Here is a 26,419-nt window from a genome sequence, read left to right on the forward strand (position 1 = left end):
AAAGGATTAAACAACAAATCTGTACGTTAACAGCCCACTAATGAGAGCACTATTCAAAGGGCTAAATGGTGGCTAATGCACAGCCGTGACCTCAAAAGGAGGATCTAATTAATTTCAGTCAAATAAGGAGAAGGTGGAGTCTGTATCTCCCTCAGTGGAAGACACAGTTATCTGCTTATTAGAGGCTCATAAAAAAGGACAGGTGCAGCCACCAAAAGAGCCTCTTCCACTCAGCCCGCACAAACGGATGTGTACTGCTTTTGTTCAGTGAAAAGGCCCCAATTGAGTTGTGTGTGTATGTGCGAGTGGGGGGTACTGTTACGCTATATACGACATGTTGGTGGCATTAAGGCTTTGGTCCTAAAGAGGAAACCGTATGACTCAAAGCTACTTTCTCTTCCCATTGATGTAAACCACAAAAGTGGCGCTTGCTTGTATACAGTAAGTCCTCACCGAGCATCCAGCTGTCTGCACATCTACAGGAGGGATGTCTTCATCTCAGTTTATAAATACAAACAAAAAAACACCACAAACTAAACTCATTCATTTTATGGGCAACCGATTCATTCTAATGGACCGGATCAGGCAACAAATAATGTGTAAATATTGTAATTGAAAGTCGATATATTAAGCCTATCATGCCATCAAGCTCTATAAAACCATACAGGTGCAAATATTACTTGATTAATGATTAGACAGAATCAATTGGCAACAATTTTAACAATCGTTTTAAGTTTTTGTACTTTGAATTTCAACAAACACACAGCAGCGGATTGTGTAATTTTTTTTCGTGTTTATTATGAACATATACAAAAACATAATGTTTGGAAAGTATCAACAGAAATGAGAACCTTCACATTGTTTGGGTGTGTGGTCACCAACAAAAAAAATGTCAATCTGCTTTCTTCTTCTGTTCCTTTGTAAATACTATCTCTCAACCTTTCACTCACTTCCACTGGGTCACTCGTTGTAGCGTGCCAGTTTGAGTCGGGGGATGATGTTCATGGACTGCAGCTCCTGGAACAGCAGCTTGCAGGCGTACGGGATCCGCAGAGAGGAGACGTGGCAGGAGGACTTACAGTAGTGACACCTGAAGATAAAAACCGAGAATCAGACAACAAGAAACAAATCCTGTTAAACCTTTGCTCAAAAAAAGACAAAGCTGCGTGGGGATTTTGATTCTTTCAGTGGAGATTGTTGTACACTGGATCATGTAAACTAAAGGCAAAGGTTGATGTCCTTTGACCTAGATGTTTCCTTAAATGCAACTTCAAATCTTGCATGATATTACATTTTTTAAAGAAACAGATTAAAGGACATGATGGTATGATGAAACTGAAATCATTTAGTGAAGAGATGAACCTGTATGTTTGTTTCCAGTACAAATTGACTCACAGATCTGGAGATGTTGACTGAAATGTTCAACTTACCACCCTGAGTATCCCAGCAGGCCGCACTGCCCGCACACGTCCACCTCGAAGGCGTCACTGGAGATCATGAGGCGCTCCAGCAGCAGCATGCTCGCTCCGTAGCCGATCAGACAGTCACGCTCCATCTCGCCCAGACGCAGCCCTCCGTCTCTGGAGCGACCCTCTGTGGGCTGCCTGAGGACGGGACAGAAGCATGACATTATCACTAGAGTAGTAGAGATATTGATAAAAGAGAGCAACACAGTTTTTGTTTTGTTATTTCTGTATAATGACAATAGGACGGTTGATTGTACCTGGTGAGGACGGCTCTGGGGCCTCGGGCTCTGGCGTGCATTTTGTCGAGCACCATGTGCTTCAGTTTCTGATAGTACACCGGTCCGAAGTAGATGTACGCTTCCAGAGGTTCCCTGAGGGAATGAGGTAAATGTCAAGCTAATGCATCTGTAAACATTTAGTCAACACTCCAGTACAGATTATTCAGTTCAAAATGAATCACTTGTCAAGTACAAATAGACACTTCAATAAAAAAAGAATCAGTGTTTTCCAGCGCTGTTCAGTTGTCGCTATTGCTGCTCCGATTGTTTTTCTAAAAATTTAAAATACAGATGCCCAATAACTTCAACTGAAATGTGTTGATATATAGGAATGACTAAGATCTTAAACTTAGTTTGTAAAAAAGTGGTTAAAACTGTATGGAAAAAAAATCTAATAATGGCATTATCTGGCAGACGACCTTTACACAAGGCAAAGGAGATATCTTGTCATTAAAGGGTACCAAATATATTTAACCGTTAGCTTTATTAAAGCAACAGATTTTTGTATTCGAACCTTGGTACACAATTAAAACAAATATATATCATAGGTCTAGCGTTTGTTTTATATTTTAATGCAGAAATGTTTCATATAACTTTGAAACAAATACTTTTTCCAAGTCCGATATTCGAGTTTGCTGGACGACACCAACAAGATAGATTTACCGAAATAGTCCAATATGTCTGATATGATTTTCTGCCTCAAGTTAGCTTTATGTTTTCACAAACTCAGTGTAAATAAACAAATAATAAAAGTAATGTGACGTGTGTTTGAGTTGTGTTTAATAGGATGAAACATGAGCTCTTCATTACCCAGTGATTCCTGAGGTGACAAAGTCTTTGCCCTGGTAGTTGTACCCGTGGCGGACGAGATCCTCACACACGTCCTTCACCTTGCTGCCTCCGAACGCCGTGCCGTAGTGGAAGCGTCCGTCCAGGACCCCCGCCTTCCCGGCCAGCAGCTCGATCAACTTCCCCACCTGACAGGATCAGAAGTGCACATGTAACGAAGGCTCATTAATAACATCAATCTTCTGTGCTTTACACTCTTCACTGGCAGCGAGTGTTGATATTGTGGGTGTGATTAGATTACACATGTACCCCTTGGGGTGGGACCGGCAGTCTAAGCATGACTGATTTCAACAATTCCACTGAGGTCTCACCCAGAGGACCCCTGACCCTGACACATAAAAGGAAGCACCTACTCTCATTTCACTCTCAGGCCACAGAAACATCCTCCCGAGCCAAACATTTCTGAGACTTCTCCATGGCAACCACAGCGAGCAAACACACTGGCACTGACAACTTCAGCAGTAAAGATCATTCAAGTTTTTACAGTGTAAGGGACAAAAACAGGCAGAAACGGGGCCAAGTCATTCTCATTCAGCCCCATCCAGCGCCTCAGATGTGCTGTGCATGTTTGATAAAACTTCCACACTCTGCTACAGGCGTCGGCTCGTTGGCAGCCGTCTCCGCGGCAACAAATATCTGTTTGTGAACAGTTAGATTGCTGCTTACCGGCGTCAATGGACGTGTGCCCTGGAGGCCAATGATAACCCAGAGAGGAGAGGAGCGGGATAACGAGGGTTTTGTCTCTGAAGAGCCGACACAAACTTATGAAGAGCAACGGTCAACAGGTGATTCAGACTGAAGTCACAAATAACAGATTAGGTGTTGAATCATCAAATGTTCGAAAATAAAAGTTGATCTGACAAATAAAACACAGAATATCAGAGTTTAAAAGATTATTCAATCAGTTTATAGAATGCAAAAAAAATGAATCTGTGACTATGTTTATAGTCTATTATCATTTAAGTCTCCTTTTAAACCTTTATGTAAAATATTTCCTAAATTCAGCGGCTCAAATCTTATAATTTGTTGATTTTCTTTGCATGATTCATAATGAAGTAGATGTATTTGGGTTATGGGGGAAACACATTTAAAGACGTCACCTTTATCTGTGGGAAAGTATAATGGCGTTTTGCACTCTTTTTCTGGACAATACAATGAAAGGACTCAATGAAAAAATAGGAACGCTAATCTCTGATGAAAATGATTGGGTTTTTCAGCATTACAAAAATATTTTCTCCCACAGTTCGTACCGTCATTCTGGAGGGATATCCGTGAGGGTTCATGATGACGTCTGGACAGATGCCCGTGTCACAGAACGGCATGTCCTCCTGAGGGACGATGAGGCCACAAACACCTGATACACACACAGGAAAAATCCTAATGAAGTCAATGGATACATCTTTATACAGCAGTACTTTTACAGACACCTTCAGATGATGCACAAGAAGCACTTTTTAAATATTTTTCTTCAAGAAACGCTGTAAGAATTTGTACACTAAGCAATAATTGATTGGTAAAATAATCTAAAAATGTATTGATTGGTTTGGTTTTATGAAGCAAAAATGACTAAATTGGTTAAAGTTGCATCTTATTACATATTAGGTTTACATGATATACACCATTTATCATTATTGGTAATCTAATAGTGTTTTCCTTTTTACGATTATCACGAATCAACAAAGAAATTATCTATATTTATGGAAAAAATAGTTGGCTCCTCAATTTTAACCTAGGACTGAAACCAACTTTGCCCATCAACCTAACTGACCACAGTGTTGTGACTAAAACATGATTACACTTCTAGTAAAAGTGCTAGATGCTGCAAAGATGCTGCGGGGGGGCTTGGTGTAGACCTTTGGCAGAGCTTGACATTTCCATACTCCTGTGGACAGACTGGGTCCTCTTGTGATTCACATGATGTGGGGGACGAGCGCCCTGGTAGCCAGGAGTTTAAGTGCGAGGGCAAATGTTTGCTGAGGGGCCGAAGCACTCTTCACTGGCCAGGGTAAACAGATTGTAGTCCCATTTGCAAATGAAAAAAAGAGAAAGAGAAGAGAAGGAGAGCAGGAAGTGGAGAAAGGTGCTTAGCTTGACAGGGAGACTGGGATTACACATCCATGACTTTCAGTTTAACTCGGAGGAAGTGGAGGGGATCAACTGGAGAGGAGAAATTGAATCCGTGCACGTGGGAAAAATTCACTATGAGCCGACCAGCTAGCCACACAGCAGCCTGTTGATGCCATACAGGATGTAGTAACAGGATGTTGACTAGGAACAAGTAAAGCGATTTGCTGGAAAGTCATCCAAGAGCAGGAAGAAGGTGTGAAGAAAGGAGAAAAAGGCGAGTATGGCAGAGCCAGAAGGAAAGTTAAAAGGGGGCAAATAGAAAGAAAAACAGTCAGTAAAAAGGAAAGGTTGAATATCAGGTTAAAAGTAGAATAAAGGCAGAAAGAGAGGACGGGGGAAGAAGTGGAAAATGGAGGAGAAGGTGATTAGAAAGATTCAGAGAGAGAGACACTTGTTCCCATAGCAGACATCCTCGGTGTTGTTTGTTTTGTGTGAAAGTGAATGATAAAAGAGGCATGAAATCAGCAGAGAAAGGCAAGACAACAGCAAGGGTCCAGAGCCCTCCATCACAGCTCACACAGCCCCACGCTGGCGGCTCGCACAATGGGCCTCTACTACTGACAACCCCAGCACCTCCTCCCCCACCTCCACAGCTGTGTGTGTGTGTGTGTGTGTGTGTTGGTGTGTGTAAATAATTAACTTATTCTGCTCTGCTGACCAGGACTTATGAGACTAGTCATGAGTAGCTGAGAGATCTATAGCCACAGTCAAATTCACTGATAATAAAACAATCAAACCTTATTCAGGTTCTACTTTGAAGCTAAATAAAAAACAGTTTTACAAGAGTTTCTTAATACTAAAAGTATCTGTAAACACCTCACGGTGAGTTCAAAGGGCTCAGATTAATTAACTAGCCGTACATCAGATCAGTTGCACATCTGGGACCTTCCGTCTTGATCTGCAGCTAACCCTACGGCGACCCCTCTCTCTCGTCACTATCCGAGACAGAACACATTGTCCCATCCTGAGCTGACCGCCCAGTGGCCACGGCAGTAATGAGGAGAGTAAATTATGCATGGCGCCAGTTAGCTTTTTGATTAAAACATCATACCAGCCCTCTATAGGGGAGGTGCTGCAAAACAATGGAGGTTGTAAACACTTTTTCTCCAGTAGCAGCAGAATACTGCTGGGGTGTAATACATTTGCATAGTCTGGCACAGGACAAAGAGCCAATTAATTGAAAAGAGCTCTTGAAAGATGAGGACAGGGGGGCAGTGACAGAGCAGCAGCTACTGGGACTTGACTCAACAAATGCTCCGGCACAGAGACGACCAAAGTTTTTTTCCAAGTCATTTACAATCTTCCATGACAGGTTCGAATTCGGGGCTCCAAGTAGGGATTGTTGAAGCAGTAAACATACAGGTCTGAGGTCAACATGATGCCATTTTTTTAACCAGATAACACGGTGTGACAGAGATAAAGCCGGCACCTTTCTGTCCATGTCGACTGCTGAATTTGTCTCCTATCTCTGGCCTCCTGGTCTGCCTGAGGAGGATCTTGATGAGGAAAGCATCTTCAGCGTTGGATGAGATCATGACCTTCTCGACGTACGAGTCTGTTGAGCCCTTATAGCTGCAGAAAGACAATTAAAGAAAGTTTTATTTTTTTCACAGGATTCGAAAGAAATCTAAATGTTGAGATGTGTTGTTTTAAATGCAGAAGCTGAGCCGGTGGGTGTGGTGTTGTGAGCTGGAGTTCTCTCACCTGACCGGCACGTCTCTGTACTGCGGCTGGCCTGGCTGGGTACTGCCCTCCAGTGGCGCCTGGGTGACGGTTGGCATGGACTTGTTCACCAACACCTGCTTGTTCTCCACTTTCTCACCTGTGCCAAACACAAGACACATCACAGAGTTTAGCACAGGGTTACAATAAGCTATTACATGCTCTTATATGACTTCAGGTGTGCACAGGATCAGAGATTTTTAAACACCTCTTATTTATTGTGTATATAAGCAGACGTTCAATGCGTTCTGGTAGCACCTCGTTGCTTTTCAAGAGACTATAGGTCATGTTAGTCGCCTCACTGTTGGATCAAGCTGTGGTCTTGGTTTACTTTATGCAAAAACAGAGGCATCCAGCAAGACAGCAAAAATAAAAACAGATTCAGAAATTGCCTGACTTTATTTCTCTTTAAATGTCTCCAGAAACACGTTTTTGTTGAAACATTTTCCTAAAATAAAAATACGTTTAGAAACGAGCTGACATTGTTGGGTTTTAATCCACGAGCTGACTTTCCAAAAGTAATACGTTGAGGGGCAGAATGACGTAGCTTGTATGTTTTCTCTGTTGGTCAGTAGTAATGAAATATAGAATGATGACTGGTGTGACAGCTAACAAAAGTAAGCCATGTAAACGTTCAATTCGGTATTGGATTGCTGTTTCAGAAAAATATAGTAACTTTCAATCATCTATCCGGACACCTGCAGTGGCACGCCGAACAGGCAACCGATGCTTGGAAGCGTTGCTATCCCTGCCTTCCAAAAACATCCTCCTCATTACAGGCAAAATAATGTTACTTTTGAAACCCAAACCGTTACAGTCTAAAATCTGATTTATCAATTACATCACATGAATTAACATAATTATATAATGGGGCTGGTGTTACACTACTCACTGAATGAAACATAACAAGCCAATGACATCCTGTAACAGGCTGCACATTGAAACATCCCAAGATATATCCTGTTTTATTATTGACAGTCACATTTATTGGAGCAGGACAGTCTTGTAATGAGCTGCTGCAAGGCATGCTGGTCTCTTCCAGTCCGGCCGGTACTCACCAGGAGAGCAGATGCCGTCAGCATCCAGGATGTTGTGCCTCCAGATGGGCTTTCGTGTGACGGCATCCAGCATGGGCCCCATCACCTTGTCGAAGGTCTGGTTGGTGTAACGTCGCAGCGTGCATTTGGCGTTTTTATAGACCAGGCAACGGCCAAATCCTGGAGGGAAACAGAGAGGTCAGAACGTTCTGCTACCTCAACAGGTTGTTGATATGCATGTGTTGCAATAGAAGCCCCTATTAAGTAAATTCCAATGAATTATTTATATCAAAAAGCCTAATAATTGACAACATGCTTTATGTCATCTTCAGACAAACAGCTCTCACCTCTATCAAGGGAGGCTTTGTTGAGGATCAGAGCGTCCTCAATGTCGTAGCCACTGTAGCTCATCACAGCAATGGTGGCGTTCTGACCGGCCGGCAGCTTCTCAAAGTCAATCAGCTCGATGGTTCTTGTTTTGACCATGGGCTTCTGAGGGTACGCCAGCAGGTACATCAGGGTGTCGATACGGTTCCTCTGGTTGTAGCCAATAGTACCTGAAAAGGGGAGAACATGAATTCATATGGAGGATTAACTTAAAGGTCACCTATTATGCAAAATCCACTTTTTCATGTATTTTCTACATCAACATGTGTCCCCTCTGTGGAAAGAGATTCTGAAAGTTTCAGGAAAAAAGATTCACTCTCTTTTTGTTCTGATCCATTTTTATAAAAACCTGCGTGAAAATGAGCCGATCAGATTTTGGCCACTTTATGATGTCATAACGATTTTTTGGCTTGTGTAACCATTAGCCAATAACAAACCAAGGTAACCCATTCAAATGTTCAGTGTTAATGCACACAATGTGTAGAGCTTTTAAAAAGGTCCCCTATTATACTATTTTTCATCAACATATTATAGGTCGCAGATATATACAAAACATGTCTCCGAAGTGTTTGGCTGAAATACCAAACAGATCATTGCAGCATCCCATAAACCCCTCTGTTTCAAAAGTGCTGATTCTCTGTCTGTTACTTTAGATGAAAATAAGGAGCCACTCCCCACGCCGCTCTGAGAGCAATTTGGTTAAAAAGAACACAATGATGCTCTAGGACAGTGGTCGCCAACCAGTCGATCTACCCGCACCACACTCGCGATCGACCGGTCGATCGCGAGTGTGGTGCGGGTAGATTGCGGACCGTTAAAAAAAAAAGTAACAAAAGAAAGAAAAATCAAATTAAAATAATAATATTTGAAAAATACATTTTTAGATGTAAACCTATCATCCACCACCCCGTTAGCAGGTGCCACTTGATTGACGTATATTTGAGACACCTCAATAATATAATACATTAACCGTGCTTTACGTGAACCTCATCATGACACAAGAGAGGACGGCAGGACTGCAATTTCCCGTGTTCAGTGAATGCAACAGAGGCAAGTCACCAGACCAATCAGAGAGTTGAATGGAAATACACGTGTGCGTGTGTCATTCAAGCTCGGCTCTGTGTGTGTGTGGCAATAGCGCATTTAGTGTGATAGAGAGAGAGGGCGAGAGGGAGAGAGCGAGAGAGAGGGACCGGTGCTAGCGGGGACCGTGATGTTAGCATCTGGTTAGCTAGCTGCACTAACGGACATAAGGAGCTGTTTCCACAACAAGCTGGAGGAAAGTCCTCCCTGAGGGGCTCAGGTGAGCTAAAGGACTCTTGAGTGTTTAGAACGGTTTTGTCACAAATTATTTAAAAGACTACTTCCGCGGCACACCTTCATACGATCATTATAGTTATACAAACAATAAGAGAATACATGAAAAACAGGTATGAAATACTATATGGCAGTAAAACAAGAATACAGTTTAAAAGGGGAGTGATTTGTAAAATATCCATAAAGAAAAACTAAAATCTGTTTACAGTTCTGTTTCATATGGGTGCTGAGAGATGTATCCATAGATCTCTTCATGTTGCTCTCAAAGTGCACCAGATTGATGCTTTCAACTTCAATATTTAAAAAAAATCTTCCCGGGGGAGCATCCCCCCAGACCCCCCTAGAGGAGGTGAGGACCTAGAGGAGGTGAGGACCCCCCTAGAGGAGGTGAGGTCCGCGCCCCACTCATAAACAAATAACACTTTACCCCTACCTATATGCCGTGAGCTAATCATGGAGCCTTCATTGTAACAGTCATTCAGATGCAATTAGCCTATATAAAAGGCCTTAAATTGGAAGCACTGTCTGGGCCGTCTTTTTCACTAAATTCGGCAATAGGTAGATCTCGCCTTTCACCTAGACCGAGGTCGGTGATCTTGGGCTTAAAAAGGTTGGTGACCACTGCTATAGGAGGATATTCAGGTGATAAGGTGGGGGGGTGTTACCTTGGTTGGCTATTGGCTAATGGTTACACAACCCAAAAAAACATATCATCACAAAGTGGCCAAAATCTGATGGGCTCATTCTCAGACAGGTTTTTATATAAACGGATCAGGACAAAAAGTGAGCAAATTTTTTTCCCTGAAACTTTCAGAATCTCTTTACACTGAGGGGACACATGTTGATGTATAGAACACATGAAAAAGTGGATTTTGCATAATAGGTGACCTTTAACTATGAGTGGATTAAAAGTATTTAATGGTCCTGTTTGGTGGGACGGGCCTGGTAAATGTCTACAGAGCAGCCGAGGAACGAGCTGAGTTATGGCATAAAGCCTGGCCTCCCTGGAAGCCTTGACATTTGTCAGATACTATTACTTCACAATCAGGCTACAACACACAGTCTGTGATAATAGGCCCGGGCCACACAACCACATTTGCACATGTATAGGGCCGTCCACACAAAACAGACAAGGCAGAGGATATTGGGCCAAATATAGTTCCAGTCTGTGTTTTTGTAATAATGGGGGGAGGGGAGGAAGGGACGGAGGTAAAGCGGTGGGGCGGGGGTAGTACGCGACTCTTACGAATGTTAGCAGGGCCGTTTGGGGAAGTTTTGGTTACCAAGGAGCTGCGGGTGCGCACTCTGTGGTCTTTCGCAGCTGAGCACACTGACCCCCCGAGCACAGCCAGAGCAGACACAATGAATTGCTAATGACACTCTGGGTGACTGGCAGGGAAAGGGCCTCCGCACACACACAGCACAATGGAGAACCTACGCAAGCGCCCCATGTTTGATGTCCATGCGCATACACTCTGACACACACACATAAGAAAAACACTCAATCACACATACAAATGTTTTCTGACAAAAAGTAGAGCAGTAGCAGAGTTTTTTGGGGAGAGGACCCAGCAGGCTGCTTGTATCTATACTGTTTGTTATTTTAATGTCCTTTTGTATGATTTAAACTCGTGCAAATACAACTTTAAACTCTAAACCACCGGATTTAGGAGACTTAAGAAAAGTCTTGATGTAAGATTAAATTGCTGTCTGTATTTGTGTTTGTGCATGCATAGAAGTAAACACTGCAGCTGTGTGGAGGATGTTTGGGAAAGGATTTGAGATCTACAGTTGAATGACCTGCAGCAGACTGAAGCTACCTGCTCAGCTGAGTCTTACCCATAGCCTGCTTGCCCATAGCGCACTGGTATGTGTTCCTGGGAGACTGGTTGTGGTGGGGGTAGGGAATGAGGCCAGCACACACCCCGAGCAGCGTGAAGGGCTCGATCTCCAAGTGTGTTGTGTCTCTACAGGAAATGACAAAAAAACAAACGGAAGTGGGAGTGGGACCAGCGTGATGACAAATCAGGAGAACTTCTTCAGAATTTGAAGTCTGTCCTGTGTGATCACTTGCCACTCACTTGTTAATCATGTGTTCATAAAGGGCGATCTGACAGTCATTCTCCTCATTTACATCCAGGTACTCCACAAGGCCCTCGTGCAGGAAGTCTTCAAAGGTTCTGGAGGTCAAGAAAAGTTAGTTAAGTTTGATATGTTTTAACATATATGATTATCTGCAAACAAATATGCTTTTAAAAACTGGCAGCCTCACCTGTAGCCCTGTGACAGATCTTCCATGTGTTTGTTTTTCACCATTGGCATACCCCTCTTTACTATGATGTAAGGCCTGATAGAGAAAAACAAAACAGAACATTAGCAGAAAGTTTTCTACATATTCCCTTCTGAAATAGATTAAGAAAAGTTATTACATTTTGCCGTTTAAAATCCTACCAAATATGTTTTGCAAATATGTTAAAGGTGGGGTAGGTAATTTTGAAGAAACCAGCTCGAGTGTGCTAGAATTTGAAAATACACAACTGGAAAAAATCTGCCACTTCCTTACAGAGCCCCTCCTCCAACACACACAAACGCGCACATGACCAATGAGGGCACGAGATAAGTTTGTGCACAGATGGAAGGCTGACAGGCAGGTAGGCCATCCAGTTACTTTAGCCGGGCCGGCTCAGATGATTGGTCGTGCTTTTTACACAACTACGCATGTATGTTATGTATGTATGTATGTATGTTATGTATGTATGTATGTATGTTATGTATGTATGTTAAATGTCACAGATGACATTTTTTTATGTATTTATTGTCAAAGCATTCAAGATATTCATTGCTATCGGGATGTTAAGAGCATTCCATGGAATATAACAAGAAGTGTATCTCGAGCCGGTTTCTCAAACTTACCTACCCCACCTTTAAATTCCCTCTATAATAATACATGTTTTCTTGAGTTCATCCAGGTTTTCTAATTTTTGCTCATGTTACGAGCGGTCAAGCACTCTTACCAAGATAAGTAAACAACTTTGATGTTTACACCAATGTTCTTCTCAAATGCAAGGAAGCAATATGTTGATATATATTTGTTATGAATATCAAATAATCAAATTTGGATTAGTATACGTTTGAGAGTATGTATCATTCAGCTATTAAATGGTGTACAAACTACTCCTAGATGCTTTTGATCTTCCTGTAATGGCTGCACTGACGCTCTGAAAAACATGTTTACTTTGTTTAGTTTACCTCAATTCACTAATGCTGAAGGAGCAAAAATGTTTTTATGACGCGTGTTTCGGTCCAGGTTTGAACTTCCCTACCTGCAGAGACGTCCTCCGTCAGAGGAGATGTAGACGCAGCGGTCGGTCAGGTTGGTGGAGATTGATACAAACTCGTTGATGAAACCCGCCCGGCGCATCAGTCTGAAGGTGCTGACCAGCTTCTGATGATCCCGAATCACTCCGAGAATGTTACCTGTTGACATAGACCAGACCAATGCACACGCTTATTTACATAACTACTGTTTGCTGTTACCCACAATCAGCATTAATGCATACTCAGCCTGCAAGTAAGGTACAACAAACAATTACATATTCAATTAATATGTTGATTAATAATCTAGTCTATCAAAACAGCTGAGAATGTTAAAATATTATTAGTTTTCCCAGAGCCAAATGTGAAGTGAAAATATATTGTGTTTGCCATCATATCAGACAGAGTGAAGCAGCCAATTGTGACAATTATGAAAAATTGGAGCATGGAAGTGCTTGGTATTTTTTCTCAAAGTCTCAAATGTTTAAACTGACTATTCAAAGAGTATCTGAATATTTTGGTAAAATACTAATTGGTTGTTAAAGCTATTTGATTTCAATGTATTAAGCTCAGGTATGTGACAAATCCACTACTCAAAAAAGTGACTACAGTTAAAGTAGCTTATTCTACTTTTGAGTTGAATTTTAAATCCAAAACTCACATTTGCAGACTTTAAATTGAAAGGAGAAAAAGCCTGCGTATACATTGTGTATCCTGAACCTCCGCCGCTGGTGAGAGCCGGCTGCCTGCAGGGGTTTGTTCATATCGAGGCTGACAGACAAACGACTGGAGAACAGAGGGACTCTGTGCTCTGCCTCTGTGTGAGGGCACATCCGCAGTGAACACACTCTGATGGGCTTTGACACCTGCTGCTACCAACTAATTAAATGGTATGGCAGCTAATATAATTTGACAGTTATCAGTGGCGAGACAAACATATACAGTAATTAAGGGGCCAAGCTCTGACTCCAGAATAATACTTACTGCTGCCATGAAATGAACGACTTATCAGACTCCCTGCAAAACACTAAATTGTCTTCTGTAAACTAAACAGAATATTTTCCCTTCAAGTTCATAAGCAATGCATTCAAAACAGGGAGGATTAAAGTTCCTTTTCAAGTGATCTAAAGCAACAGCAGCGACCGGTAATTCTCTTTGGGTTTATTTATTAGGCTGCAACGAGGAGTTTTACCGTTGAGGAAGACCAGGAAGACGCTGGGGTAGGAGAGCTCCTCTCCACACAGCAGGTTGACGTCTTCAACGCCCAGATTGAAGGCCAGTTTGATGATCGGACCGTCCTCCATGTCCGTGGTGATGTGGGTCATCAGAGCCAAGTTCTTCACCAGACCACAGGCCTACACAGCAAAACAATATATATATATATATATATATATATATATATATATATATATATATATATATATATATATATATATAAAGCATGTACAGATAGTATAACAAGGAAAACAATGTTTCTAATAACACAAAACTACACAAGACCTGCACCACAGGTCTGTAAATACCAAACCAAATCAATCCACAGCATGTATTGGACATCTGATAATGGGTACAAAGAGCTCAGTTCAACTCTTTATGGGCCTACAGGTCATAGCATCCCTACCCCTTTGTGGCTAACGGTATTTTGATCTCTCTGTCTTCACACACAAACTGAAAGATTGACAATAAAGTTGACTTTGACTTGACTTTCCCCGGTCTTATGGCTACTTATACTCCACATGGGTAATGCTCTATGTTTTTGTCTTTCCTTCCATCCCTTTTATTTCTGGCTGTAGTTTAGAAACAGGGTACTTTTAAAGCAGTTTTTTTATATATATTTATTTATTTATTTAATATCAGTAATGACTCTCATTGGAACTTGCAAACTTTGAAAGTGCTGTTGATGGGAAAAAGAAGAAGACAAAGTGTCATGTAACCCGAGGTTTGCCAGCACATGGGCATATTTAGCAAATGCACAAGTGTGCTGTTTTCACAAGACTAATGTATGTCATCATTGGCTTCTGCCTAATTGCTATGAACAGATCTCTGGCTATGAATGCACACACGATTTTGGTTTTCTGATTTCCATTTGTTTTGCGATTATAGTGTTGGAATCACAATTGGGCTGGCCTAGGATTAAAGCAGCTCTGTGTAGAAATCAATAGAGGCAGAATGCAAGGGCACAAACATGTATCATCATAGCAAACTGAACACAATTAAGAGGTAACTAAGAAGATTTCAATATTCAGCAGATTTTCCACACGTAGATCTGTGTACCGCTGTTCGCAGGTTGATGAGCCTGCCGTTTGCTCACCTCTCCCTCAGGAGTGTCAGACGGACACAGCATGCCCCACTGAGACGGCTGCAGGGAGCGCGGCCCGCTGACCTTCCTGGTCTTCTCAAACTGGGAGGAGATCCTGGTCATCATGCCAAGAGCCGAAATAAAGGAGAGACGGGACAGGACCTGGGTGACACCCTGACGGTCCATCTTGAATCTCTTCAGAGACCAGTTGCCCTGTGGACAGAACAGTCACTTTTCGTTACATCCTGCCTATTTAAGTATTTTTTCATGAACATTTTTGAATGTAGTATATATTTTTTATTTGACTTGGAACAAATAATTGCTGGGATTGAAAACCTCCATCTATGATACTGCTGAGATTGGACAGTGTTGTTGTGACTAAGAAATGCTGCGCTATACATCAACTTGCAAAGGTCCATCTTGCAGTCCGAAAAATATATTTGTGAGGTCTCATAGCAGATGATGCCGGTTTAAATGTTGATATATTTTTTAATCAAATACTTTCAAACTTGTCTGAGCTTTGACTGTTTCTCACCAAGCACACTCACCGTGGATATGGCATTGACCATGCCGTTTGTGATCTGGTCCTGCCGCATGTGCTTCACCACGTCGAACTGAGCTGCTCTCTGCTTGGGGATGATCTGGTCGGCGATTTTCTTCAGTTCAGAGTTGAACTTCTTAAACAGATCCTCAAACAGCAGGGACAGCAGCTAGAATGGACGGAGAGACACCATCAGTAGTTGTTTTTGAATGGAAGTCATTAAGTTGTAAAAACAATAACTTCAAGGAGTCGTCGTTGTTTCTCCAGTCTGACTCTCAGATCTCCTGGCACAGCACACCTGTTCTGACTCTAATCTGCGCTGAGGTGCGTTTACAGTCAGATTTAATAACCAGCTGTGTCGACTCGCTGATAAGCCTGACCTGGCCTCAGTCCAGGGTCCCTGTCCTCCACCACCAGGCCTACAGGAGCCAACCTCTCTCACCCCCCCCCCAACCCTATGCATTAGCATACATCAAAACAAACAGGCAGCGCTGCTTAAAATTAATAAAGAAATTAAGCTTCTATTGCGCAGCCAGGCCAATTAGTTGAATGTCAGCTAACCATAATTGGAGAGTGAGGAGATTGCTGGCGTTGTTAGTGTGTAAGCCCCTATTGAAAGAGGGCTCTGTGCCCCCACCCTCCTCCCATCTCCTGCTCCTTATACAGAGCAGGTTGGGGGGGAAATTAAAGGCCTTAAGACAGCAGTAATTACATTATCAGAGCCGGGCCTGCGGATTAGCTCAATCGCTCCAGTCAAGGCAGCATTTCTATTGTCACGCTGCTGAAAAATCCCCATGCTTCCACAGCCTCTGGATTTTGGTGCCACCGCATATCTCTCTCCTGACAAAGCCAGGCTGAAATACAGGGGGAGGAGAAGGGGGGGCCAAAACAAAACATGGAAAAACAAAGCTGAGGGAAAATAATGAGAGCCTTATTAAAAGAAGGAGGCAGGAACAAAGATGCAGGTGAGAGATCAGGGCGGGAGCAGCGCTGTGATCCGCTCGCACCAAAGCACGCAAGAGTTATTTGTTCTTTTCGACACGTGTTTTTGTCAGACCTGTTTTTCTAATGGCTGTATGAATAAAGAAAAAGGTAGAAAACACCTTTGAGTTATAATCACCCAGATCAACAGGGGGCTTATTAATGTCAGAACTGAACTCGGCTCCTTTACCTGTACACAAATGTACAAATAAATGAGCTTAATGGACCTGCATGTTTTTCTAAGACAAAATAAGATGGGCATTATCAAGCAGTGAATGAATCCACGTGGCACACAGAGGCTTACCTGTCCAGCCAACTCGAGACGTTTGTTGCCATAGTAATCTCTGTCGTCCACCTTGTTGCCCCCTTGAGCCAGGATCACCCTCCGCACCATCACAGCCAGGTAGATACACTTAGCCCGGAAGTTAAACTCTTTGACCTGTGGACAAAAATACAAAGTCATTATACTTTGTGAAACTTACTGAGTGTAGTAAATGGACCTTCTCTGTCTGGAAACATACAGGCACATGTGTGAGGATTAGAGACGCCAGGAGCTCTCGGGCCTCCTCCATCTTGGTCTTCTTCGGTCCTCCCCACATGCGCTGCCTCCGCACTTTATTCCCCAGATACCGCAGAGCCTGAAACACAGAGCAGCAGGTACAGCAGGGATCAGGGAGCAGGCAACGAGAGAGGGGGGTTTACACCTTTTTAGACATAATGAAGTGTGAATGTGTGATACCAGGTTTTCTAAATGCATACCATTAACAATAATATGTTTAGATATCAACCAGACCCAAACCTAATCCATCCAATCAAACATGACCTTGAAGCACAAGACCTTGAAAAAACCTCAACAAAAAAAGGGCCAAAACTATTTTTTGTCACTGTAAAATTAATTTGTTCCTATACTCTTAAAATAGCCAAGACAGTTTTAACCATTATTTTATGCATTGGTGTTGAATAGACAAATGTTGCGTTATTCTCAATTTAGATTAAATTCAAGAGATTGATCAAAGAAAGTATACGTGAACATGTCTTTGAAAAAGTAGAAGAGCGAAAGGGGCACACAGAAGCTACAAAGACCCCAGACTGGATTCAAACCAGGGACGTTGCAACTACTTGATTACAGTCTCAGTCATGTAACTTTTGATAGTTGACAGTTTTCAACACTCGATTTTGAATTTGAAAAGTGTTGCGGTTCATTATCCAGCTCCGGTCATTAGTTCTGTTAGCATTATGTTCATTTAAAACTCAAATTTCAAAGGCATTTGCTCTAGGTGAAGCTAATGTTATTGTAAAAGTATTAACATGATGGTATTATTTATTTTAAAGAGTACAGAAGACACATGTTTCAGGCTTGTGGGAGGTTGACACACACACACACACACACACACACACACACACACACACACACACACACACACACACACACACACACACACACACACACACACACACACACACACACACACACACACACACACACACACACACACACACACACACACACACACACACACACACACACACACACACACACACACACACACACACACACACTAAAGGTCAAAGGTCAATGAGGCTGAAGACTTTTTAGCAAGACCACCCACTTTACCCATGACGATGAATAAAATATATGGGGCAATATTAAACTTTAGGGTAACTCCACAGAAAAACAAGTTATGGTATAAATCATACAAAAACAACATTTCTTAATTGATGAAATCATCTTAAAATCTGAATCTTAAGTATAAATCACTGGAAAAAAAAAAATGACAGTCAGATTTGGTTTAGGCAGATTACTTATAATCTGATAGCAATGTTTCTTTAGCCTTATCGGCCTTTAATTATATAGATTTAGGCCTCATTGTGCACAATACAATGACCCAATGAATACCATGAAAAGACATCATGGAGGCCGGCAGACAGAGGGACATCAGAGCTGCAGAGACCGGTTGCTAGGACGCAAATATGGCCTCATCAATGCATCAGTGGTTCCTCTAACAACATCATCTTTATGAAAAACAAATTGGCCAATTGTATTCATCTGTAGATGTCAAAGAAAACACGTGGGCCTGCTGAATAAAACACCCAAAGCATTACTTGACTGGCTGGTGAGACAAAGCCTTCGTCATCTGATCACAGAGAGACAAAGAAAATACCTCCTGTCAACAGACGCTTGTTTCTGCGTCTGAGCGACAGCATCCTGCTCTTCAGACGCAGGTAATGGGCAAATTAGTCTGGCTGATAATTCAAGATCCTTGTTTACTGACTCCCAGCTCAATCATACAGTAATTATGTTGTCATTCTACAAATGATGTTGTCCAAATTACAAAGGAACAGTCATTGATTTCATGTTTGATTTTCAGAATCATAATTTATTTTGGGTGGAAATGTTCTCAATATGATAAGATGATAAGATAACCACTGTCATGTTTCTACACAAGATATGAGAGCGGTTAGCTTAGCACAGAGGTGCCCAGTACATCGACCATGATGGCAGTACGGGGGCAATGCTGGTAGATCGCGAGTCATTCATAAAAAAAAAAATCCAGCTCCGTTAAAATAGACAAAACAGGTTTTGATCCCTCCTCCTTTGGCCTCCCTGCCAGGAGTTTACTTGATTGATAGAAAAAGCGACCTATCGCTTTCCAGTCTGTTAACCCAGAATGCAAAGCGATACAAAATCAGTCAAGTGCTGGGAAAACTCAAATTAAGTTAAAGAGACAAAAAAGAGACAAACAACAAAATGAGTGCGGGACCGAGCAAAAAGCTAAATACATACCACTTCCACCCATAATGGGCGGAAGAATATTTTTTTGTGATGTCACATTCAAAGGTTATTTGCCTTATTTGTAAAGCAAGCGTCGCTCTGCCAAAGAAAGTTAACGTGGAGAGGCATTATCGGAGTGTTCACAAGGCATATGACAGCGACTTCCCTCCGAGTTAGTAGCGAGTTGAGAAAGAGAAAGGTCATGTATTATTGCTACAAAAACATTATCTCGCAGTCTTAGTGTCGCCAACTCGTTTCTAACATGCAGAAAGACAAACAAATGCGTCTATGGTCGGTGTATTTTCGACCTTTCCAATCCAGACTCTCTCCCGTCTGTGTGCGAGGGGGGCGGGGCAGTTTACTGCTACATGCAGCAACACACGGAGGAGATGGCGGAGAGAAGCGCTCCAAGGATTGGTTAAATGTTACCCGTCTTTGAGGTGGACAATGCTCCTTGCCAAGAGTGTTTAGCATGTAAGGGCGGTAACACGAGCAATTTGTCTAAACATTTAGCAAAAGTGCACCACATCCAGACGGAGGAATGCACCGGGTTCGACTGTCTTCTAGCAGCTCTGTAGCCCCATCCACGAGTAACGTTTCCACGTCAGGTGTTATGTATGCTAGCAGCAACACACGGAGTTAACTACATTATACAAACATGGGTTAATGATTAGAGGTAACTGAGTCATTTAATTTGGAATAAAATGTTGTTATTTATCTATTCTGTTTACAGTTCTGTCATCAGATTATTTAATACGATTTGTTAAAGCATGGTTGTTTCTTTTGATGTGAAATATTATTTATTTTATTTAAATAAAAAGGAATGTTAATTTTGTTCACAATTTGTTAAGTTAATTTAATATATGTATTTTTGAATCAAGTATTCATCTTTATTGTCTTCATTGTTAGTTTCCACATGCCTAAAACAACCTCAAGCTAAATCTAAAAGTTGATGGCTAAATAAGAGCGTTTGAGAAATTGTGCAAGGCATACAGTAATAGTCAGAATAGTCGATTAATCGTTTCATTAATCGATAGATGAATCGATTATCAAACTAGTTGTTTGTTGCAGCCCTATTGTAGTTATCCCATGTATAAATAAAATGTGTTATTCAGCAACCCTTGCAATTTGGGATTTTATTTGTGGTTGGTAGACCTCGGTGAGCTGGTCATTTCAAAAGTAGCTCACCAGCCAAAAAAAGTGTGGGCACCCCTGGGTTAGCACAATGACTAGAGATGGGGGGAAATAGTCTGCCTACCAGCACCTCCAAAACTCACTAGTTAAAATCTGTACAATAAACAAAAGCATAAAAACACATTTTGTTGTTTTATAGGGGGGTTATGTGACTTCCTGAGTCTTGTCATCCCTGTGTTGTTGCCAGGCGACCATTAGAGACAGCAATTAGTGCGCTTAAGAGGCGATTTTGTCACCGTTGGCCCAGCTGACGGTTTTCCACCATTTCCAGTCCTTGTGCTAAGCTAAGCAGCCGCTGACTGTAAGTTTGTATTTACTGTAAAGTTATGAGTGGTATCTATTTAATTAGCTCTCAGCAACAAACAAAAAAGACTGTTTTCTAATGTTAACCTTTTCCTTTAACAAAGGACGTTTATATAATATATATATTTTTTTGCTAGATTGATTACCTTAATAAGGTCCTCTTTATAAATCTAGATTAATAATAATCTTCACTATTTTTATTTTGTATTTTACTATATATGTTGCATTGTTGGAGGTGCTCAGGTCAGAATAATTTCATTGCCATTTCTACACTGTAGCTTATGTGCATATGAAAATAAAACCTTTGAATCTAACGGCCCACCTGCGTCTGAGTGAAGATCTGGGCCTTCTGACACTCCTCCAGGCTCGGGCCGAAGCTCGCCATGACGTGCTCCTCCGTCCCGATCATCTGCACGATTTCCTGGTCACTCTCCACGCCCATGCCCTGTGTGAGGGACCATCAGCGAGAGTGAGGGGAATAATTATAACAAAAACAGTTTAAATGTTTCATTTATGTAACCACTAAAAGGACACTAAGGGGAGGTAAAGTACACACACAACTAGTTACTCAAACGTGTGTGTGTGTGTGTGTGTGTGTGTGTGTGTGTGTGTGTGTGTGTGTGTGTGTGTGTGTGTGTGTGTGTGTGTGTGTGTGTGTGTGTGTGTGTGTGTGTGTGTGTGTGTGTGTGTGTGTGTGTGTGTGTGTGTGTGTGTGTGTGTGTGTGTGTGTGTGTGTGTGTGTGTGTGTGTGTGTGTGTGTGTGTGTGTGTGTGTGTGTGTGTGTGTGTGTGTGTGTGTGTGTGTGTGTGTGTGTGTGTGTGTGGTGAAGGGAGGGGTGAGGTGGGAGTCTTAAGGTTGTCTGACATTTGCTTATGGAAATGTGAAGCCGTGGGAACTGATCAGTCTGTCGTCCCAAACCAGATCTGAGGTTGTTGAGGGAAGAAGTCACCCAGGATATACAAGTGCACAGCAAACTACATGCAAACCGTGTCCTGTAGATAAAGACCTCAGCTCCAAACCCTCGACGCTCACAAGCCGACATGTTTGGAGAGACTTGTCCTCAGAGGGAAAATAAGTTAATGATGCCAGCTGGCGAACTGACATTTTCATTGAGAGTAAATGGTGACACATGAAGATAAGTGTGTAGAATAATTACTAAACACCAACCTGCAGACATACCTCTCACTAAACAAATGTCATAACATAGTCATGTGAACTCATCTATTAAAGACAATTCAGGAGGCTGAAGGGGAACAAAGTTACTTTGAAAACAAAAAGAAAAACATCTGGCTGTGTTGTAGCACCCCCTACTGGACGCTCTGCATCACTCAGCTTCATCATTATAACCATCATGTATATTCATCATTTATTTTTCACCTTGAATATGATGGCGATCGGGGCGTCCTCTGACAGCGTGTTGTGTTTCAGGTAGAATCTGCCTTGCTTGACAATCATATTAGTTCTGCTTTTCTTCTCATGAGTGGAGCTGGAATTGAGACACGTAGATAAAGAAACGGAAGGTTTGTGAATTGGAAACTAATCGGAACAAAAGTAACTACAACAAGCCTATTCATTTTAAACCCTGTGCTGGTATGAATTTTAAAAATGCAGTTTTAAAACTCCGTCCCTACACCAAGTAAAGGCTAAGGGAAGATATTGTCACAGTACCTGGTCACTGAGGCTCCGACTGCTCCCTTCCTGTCCTGCTCCACAATGATTCGATTCTTGGACAGCTGCTCTTGGATCAGAATGACTTTCTCTTGACCCTTTACTATGAAGTAACCTCCTGTGAAGAAATAGGAGATGGTTTTGCAGGAATCACTATCAGGAAAATGAATCGTAATTGTGTTAATGCTCTTATTCTGTGTCATTCTCTGTGTACCTGGATCCAGAGGACATTCATTGAGTTTAGAAACCTCCAAGGGTGTCTTTCCTGTGAGAACACAGTTTGAGCTTCGCAGCATGATCGGCATCCTGAGAATAGTGAATTACAAGAGTGTAATAATAAGTCCACTGTATAGATGGTTCAATTATACTGTATGTGCCTGTTTATTGTTATGTTGCCATTAGGGAAAGATTGAACTAAGAAATTAAACTTAAGGTGAGATAAGATAAATTAAAGGACAGCTGCATTGAATGTAAGGAATGTTAGTTCCAGGCAGATAAAATGAGTTTTTGACAACACAAAGTGAGAACTTCAGCCACCAGGGGCAGGAAGTGACTGTGTGTGAAACAAAAAGAGAAGCTTTGATACCTTCCGATGGGCAGTGCGTTGCGGATGATCCTCTGACTGCCACGCGTGTACTCGATGTCCACTGTGATGGGCGCAGAGTAGGTCATGTCTCTGAGGCGACACTGTTGAAACAAACAGGATTGAAGAGGGAAATGTTCCGACTAGTGATGTGTCGGTCGCGAACGAGCCGATTCTTTTGAACTGCTCTTTGGTACGAACGAGGGGAACCGAGTCGTACTTGGTGAGAGCCGTTCTTTTAATCGTTCAATCGTTGCCTGCCAAAATCCACTCGCCTGTTAAAAAGCTTGATTTTGTTCCCCAAACGTATTCTGTGAAGACCCGCCCCTACTCTGATTGGTAGGTTTCAGCACGAGGAGTGAGATGGGGGGGGGGTCTTAACGGAATACGCGAGGGAGAATAGTCACAACAAGTGGTACAGGACAGGTAGACAACGTGTTTTTCGGATGGAAAATGAGCCAAACGCAAAAACGCAGCAGCATTTGGATGCACTTCAACCAAAACTCAGGCAGTGCTAAAGCGCACCATTTGTAAAAGGCAAAATATCCTTTAAAGCAGGGTCAACAAATAATCTCCATGGCGACTTAAATAACACAGTATCTAATAGTAAGAGTTGCGTGAATTTCATTCAAGGCAACTTTATTTACTTAACACATACAGAGGGTAAATTCAAAGTAGTACATTCAGTGACATGAATGACATGGATATGGCGCCACCTTGTGTCGTGTTTACAAAGCAGATTATTGACATTAGGTCTGGCAATACAGTCAATCATTATCCTGGTGATTATTTTGAAGATAAACCTAGTAAAAAAAACATTTTTTTTTTAATGGTAATTTACAGACTGTGAGTCACTTAGTGGTAGCTCATATAGTTTTGATTCTTGTGGTTAAACTTTTCGCTCCACATTTTGATGGTAGTGGTGTCGAATCCTGGATTTCTCATTCATTCGTCACTTCTTTGACGTTCCCACAGAACTAAACTGCATTCTCAATTACGTTTAGCAAGAAAAGTATTTTCTCACACGTTACGTTTGTTGTCAACGTATCTCAAATACGTTTATTTTCTACATATCTTCTAGAAATATATTTTCTCCCACGTTACGTTAGTTATGAACGTATCTTAAATACGTTTATTTTCTACATATCTTTGCCATTTATTGTCTTGCATATTTGTCATATAATAAACAAAATATATGTTTACAAATGTTACATAGTCTTTGTCAGCATATTTTTGCCACGTTATGCACCCCTTGCTATCTTACAAAAATAAAAGTCTCACATTCATGAAACTTGCTCCATTCATTGGTACTAGTCCTACAACCATACCCTAAAAAATGCTTGAGGGTGGGAATAAGAGAACCACCTTTTTTAGGGGGGTGCTTTTTATGACAGCCCTGGTTTATCATCTGAGTCAGAAATAAAAACAAATATGGAGTGAGGGCTAGTCCTGCAATTGTCCAACACATTTACATACACACAGTAAATAATAATACATGTTGAATGAAATAAATAAATAAATAAAATTCCCACCCTCAAGCATTTTTTAGGGTATGGTTGTAGGACTATGGTTGTAGGACACCAAAATATATGTCAATATATTACCTTTTTTTTTTATATAAATTGTGTTATTATTTGAGCTGCAGTTAACAAATATTTGGCACTTTTTGATTCGATATTTAAATAGTTCAGGATACATTTTCTTTCAAGTGATAAATTGTCTCTAATAAAAAAACTTTTGAGCTACAGCTGCAAAAACGTTATAGTCAACCATTAATTATGATATTTACTTTAATAATAAAAAGCAAAGCTCACCTCGTGAGGAGATACTGGTCTGGTAACGTTGAAGCTTTCTTCAACATCAGGCATGCCAACATAGATATTGAGGTATCTGGAAGTAAAACATTCAAATACATTTAACTTATAAATTAGTCTAAAAGAAACCACATGTGTGTATCATTATTAGATTACTGTCAAACAATGATGGTTTAGAGACGACTCACTTGAGGTACCACATGGGATCAGCATCACTTGTGATCTTCTCGTTTGCTTTCATAATTTTCTTTATCTGGAAAACAAAAAATATATATAAACAATTTATATTTAAATAAAACCGGAGCTGTGACATACACTGATGTTGGGGTTTTGTTTTACCTCCACATTGATGAAATAGTTGAATGAGTCGATGTGCTGCTTCACAAGTCCTTTCACCTGGGAAACAGATTACAGGTCAGACATAGTGCAAAGTGAAATGCATACATTTTGTCGTGTTTGTAGTGGTGAAACAATAAGAATGATAAGTCAGTCAAAAGAAAAATAGGAGCAAAATTAAGTTAGAGTTAAAGGAAAAAAAATAGAATAACATTTAAATGGAAATGAGGTCTATTGCTGAATAGTATCAACATAAATCCAGACCCACATGCGTGTGAAACGTTTGCACTTGTGGTAATTGTCCCGTGTTCATTACGTTGTTGTAAGGCAGACTGCAAATGTTATTTTATGGCAATTTCACAGTTTAGTTCATTTTTGCATCAACATTATTAGGTTCCTTGAATTGTCAAGTATTTAATTCAATGAAAAAATGAGTTTCTCTAATTATTTGTATCCATAATCAATTTAACCGTTACATGTTCAGTTAAATTGCTTTTGTGTGTTGAGGGGGGTCCCAATATAAAAGCTTATTTCATTATGTGAGGATTTATAGGAAATAAAAGTAAATATTTGTGAAACACAGCAGTTCGGAGGTGTGAGCTGTTACCTTTAGAAAGGCTGGTAACAGTTTCCATTTTTCCTGAAAAAAGAAAGAAATTCAATACATATCAGGTTTAATTGCACTTATTTACAGGTAATGAGAGCAATTTGCTTCAACTTTTCTTATTTTGCAACTTTAATTTAAGGCTCCAAATTGTAACCTACGACAACATGTTAATAAATGTGACACCAAAGTGACACATTGTGCGAGGTTCAGACCATAAAGCCTCCAGGAGCTGTTTGTTTTGCTTCTCTGTGCTGCTAGCCTCCATGTTAGCCTCTCTCTACTCGTGGTGTGAAACTTTAGTATTTATTTCCTCTAAACTCACCTCTATGGTGTCGACAGGAGCCGCCAGCTCCTGAGGAGTCATGTCACCAAACTCCCCCCCAAGCACCTCCATGGTTGTTTCTACTGTTCAACAGTAAACTAATAAAACTCTGCTCATTCTGTCACTGTTGATACGGTGTCGGAAGTCGCACCAGCATGCAACCTTCTCGTGTGTTACAGTGTAAAATGTCCGTACACACGGAACAAAAGAAGTGTTCTGCTTTTCGTACGGTGCTGAAAACTCTTTAAAAAACAATATTTGATGTGATGTCGTGATGTCAAATAGATGAATTTCTGAACAGTATGATAGGCACAGTGGTCGGTGCAACCTTAGAAAGAAAACGCTCACAAAGAGACGCCTAATTACCACAAACCCAGTAAAACGACCCAAAATGAATAGCAAGATACAGTACCAATAACAATCTATTCAAAACAACCAGAAATCTGGTGCCTTTTCAGAACGTCTTCTACATGTGTACTGTATGCTGCAACTTTACAATA

The 26,419-nt window shown here is 41.2% G+C and overlaps 1 protein-coding gene across 1 annotated transcript; it reads right to left on the bottom strand.

The window, feature by feature from the left end:
- Positions 1-773: 773 nt before the first annotated feature.
- On the bottom strand, positions 774-26,100 carry polr3b (polymerase (RNA) III (DNA directed) polypeptide B). The gene is made up of 28 exons (XM_079682372.1): positions 25,920-26,100; positions 25,598-25,630; positions 24,994-25,050; positions 24,843-24,907; positions 24,655-24,730; positions 22,844-22,944; positions 22,472-22,563; positions 22,258-22,375; positions 21,967-22,075; positions 20,912-21,034; positions 16,841-16,957; positions 16,624-16,758; positions 15,346-15,507; positions 14,810-15,010; positions 13,691-13,853; positions 12,507-12,660; positions 11,456-11,530; positions 11,265-11,363; positions 11,023-11,150; positions 7,827-8,036; positions 7,501-7,659; positions 6,425-6,542; positions 6,150-6,292; positions 3,844-3,947; positions 2,555-2,721; positions 1,724-1,837; positions 1,431-1,604; positions 774-1,090 (listed from the first exon to the last, which is right to left on the bottom strand). The coding sequence occupies exons 1-28, from the start codon at positions 25,989-25,991 to the stop codon at positions 961-963; spliced, it is 3,399 nt and encodes a 1,132-aa protein (XP_079538498.1). The 5' UTR covers positions 25,992-26,100; the 3' UTR covers positions 774-960.
- Between the last annotated feature and the right edge of the window lie 319 nt (positions 26,101-26,419).

The sequence above is a fragment of the Notothenia rossii genome (genome assembly GCF_949606895.1).
Source record: "Notothenia rossii genome assembly, chromosome: 5".
Lineage (NCBI taxonomy): Eukaryota > Metazoa > Chordata > Actinopteri > Perciformes > Nototheniidae > Notothenia > Notothenia rossii.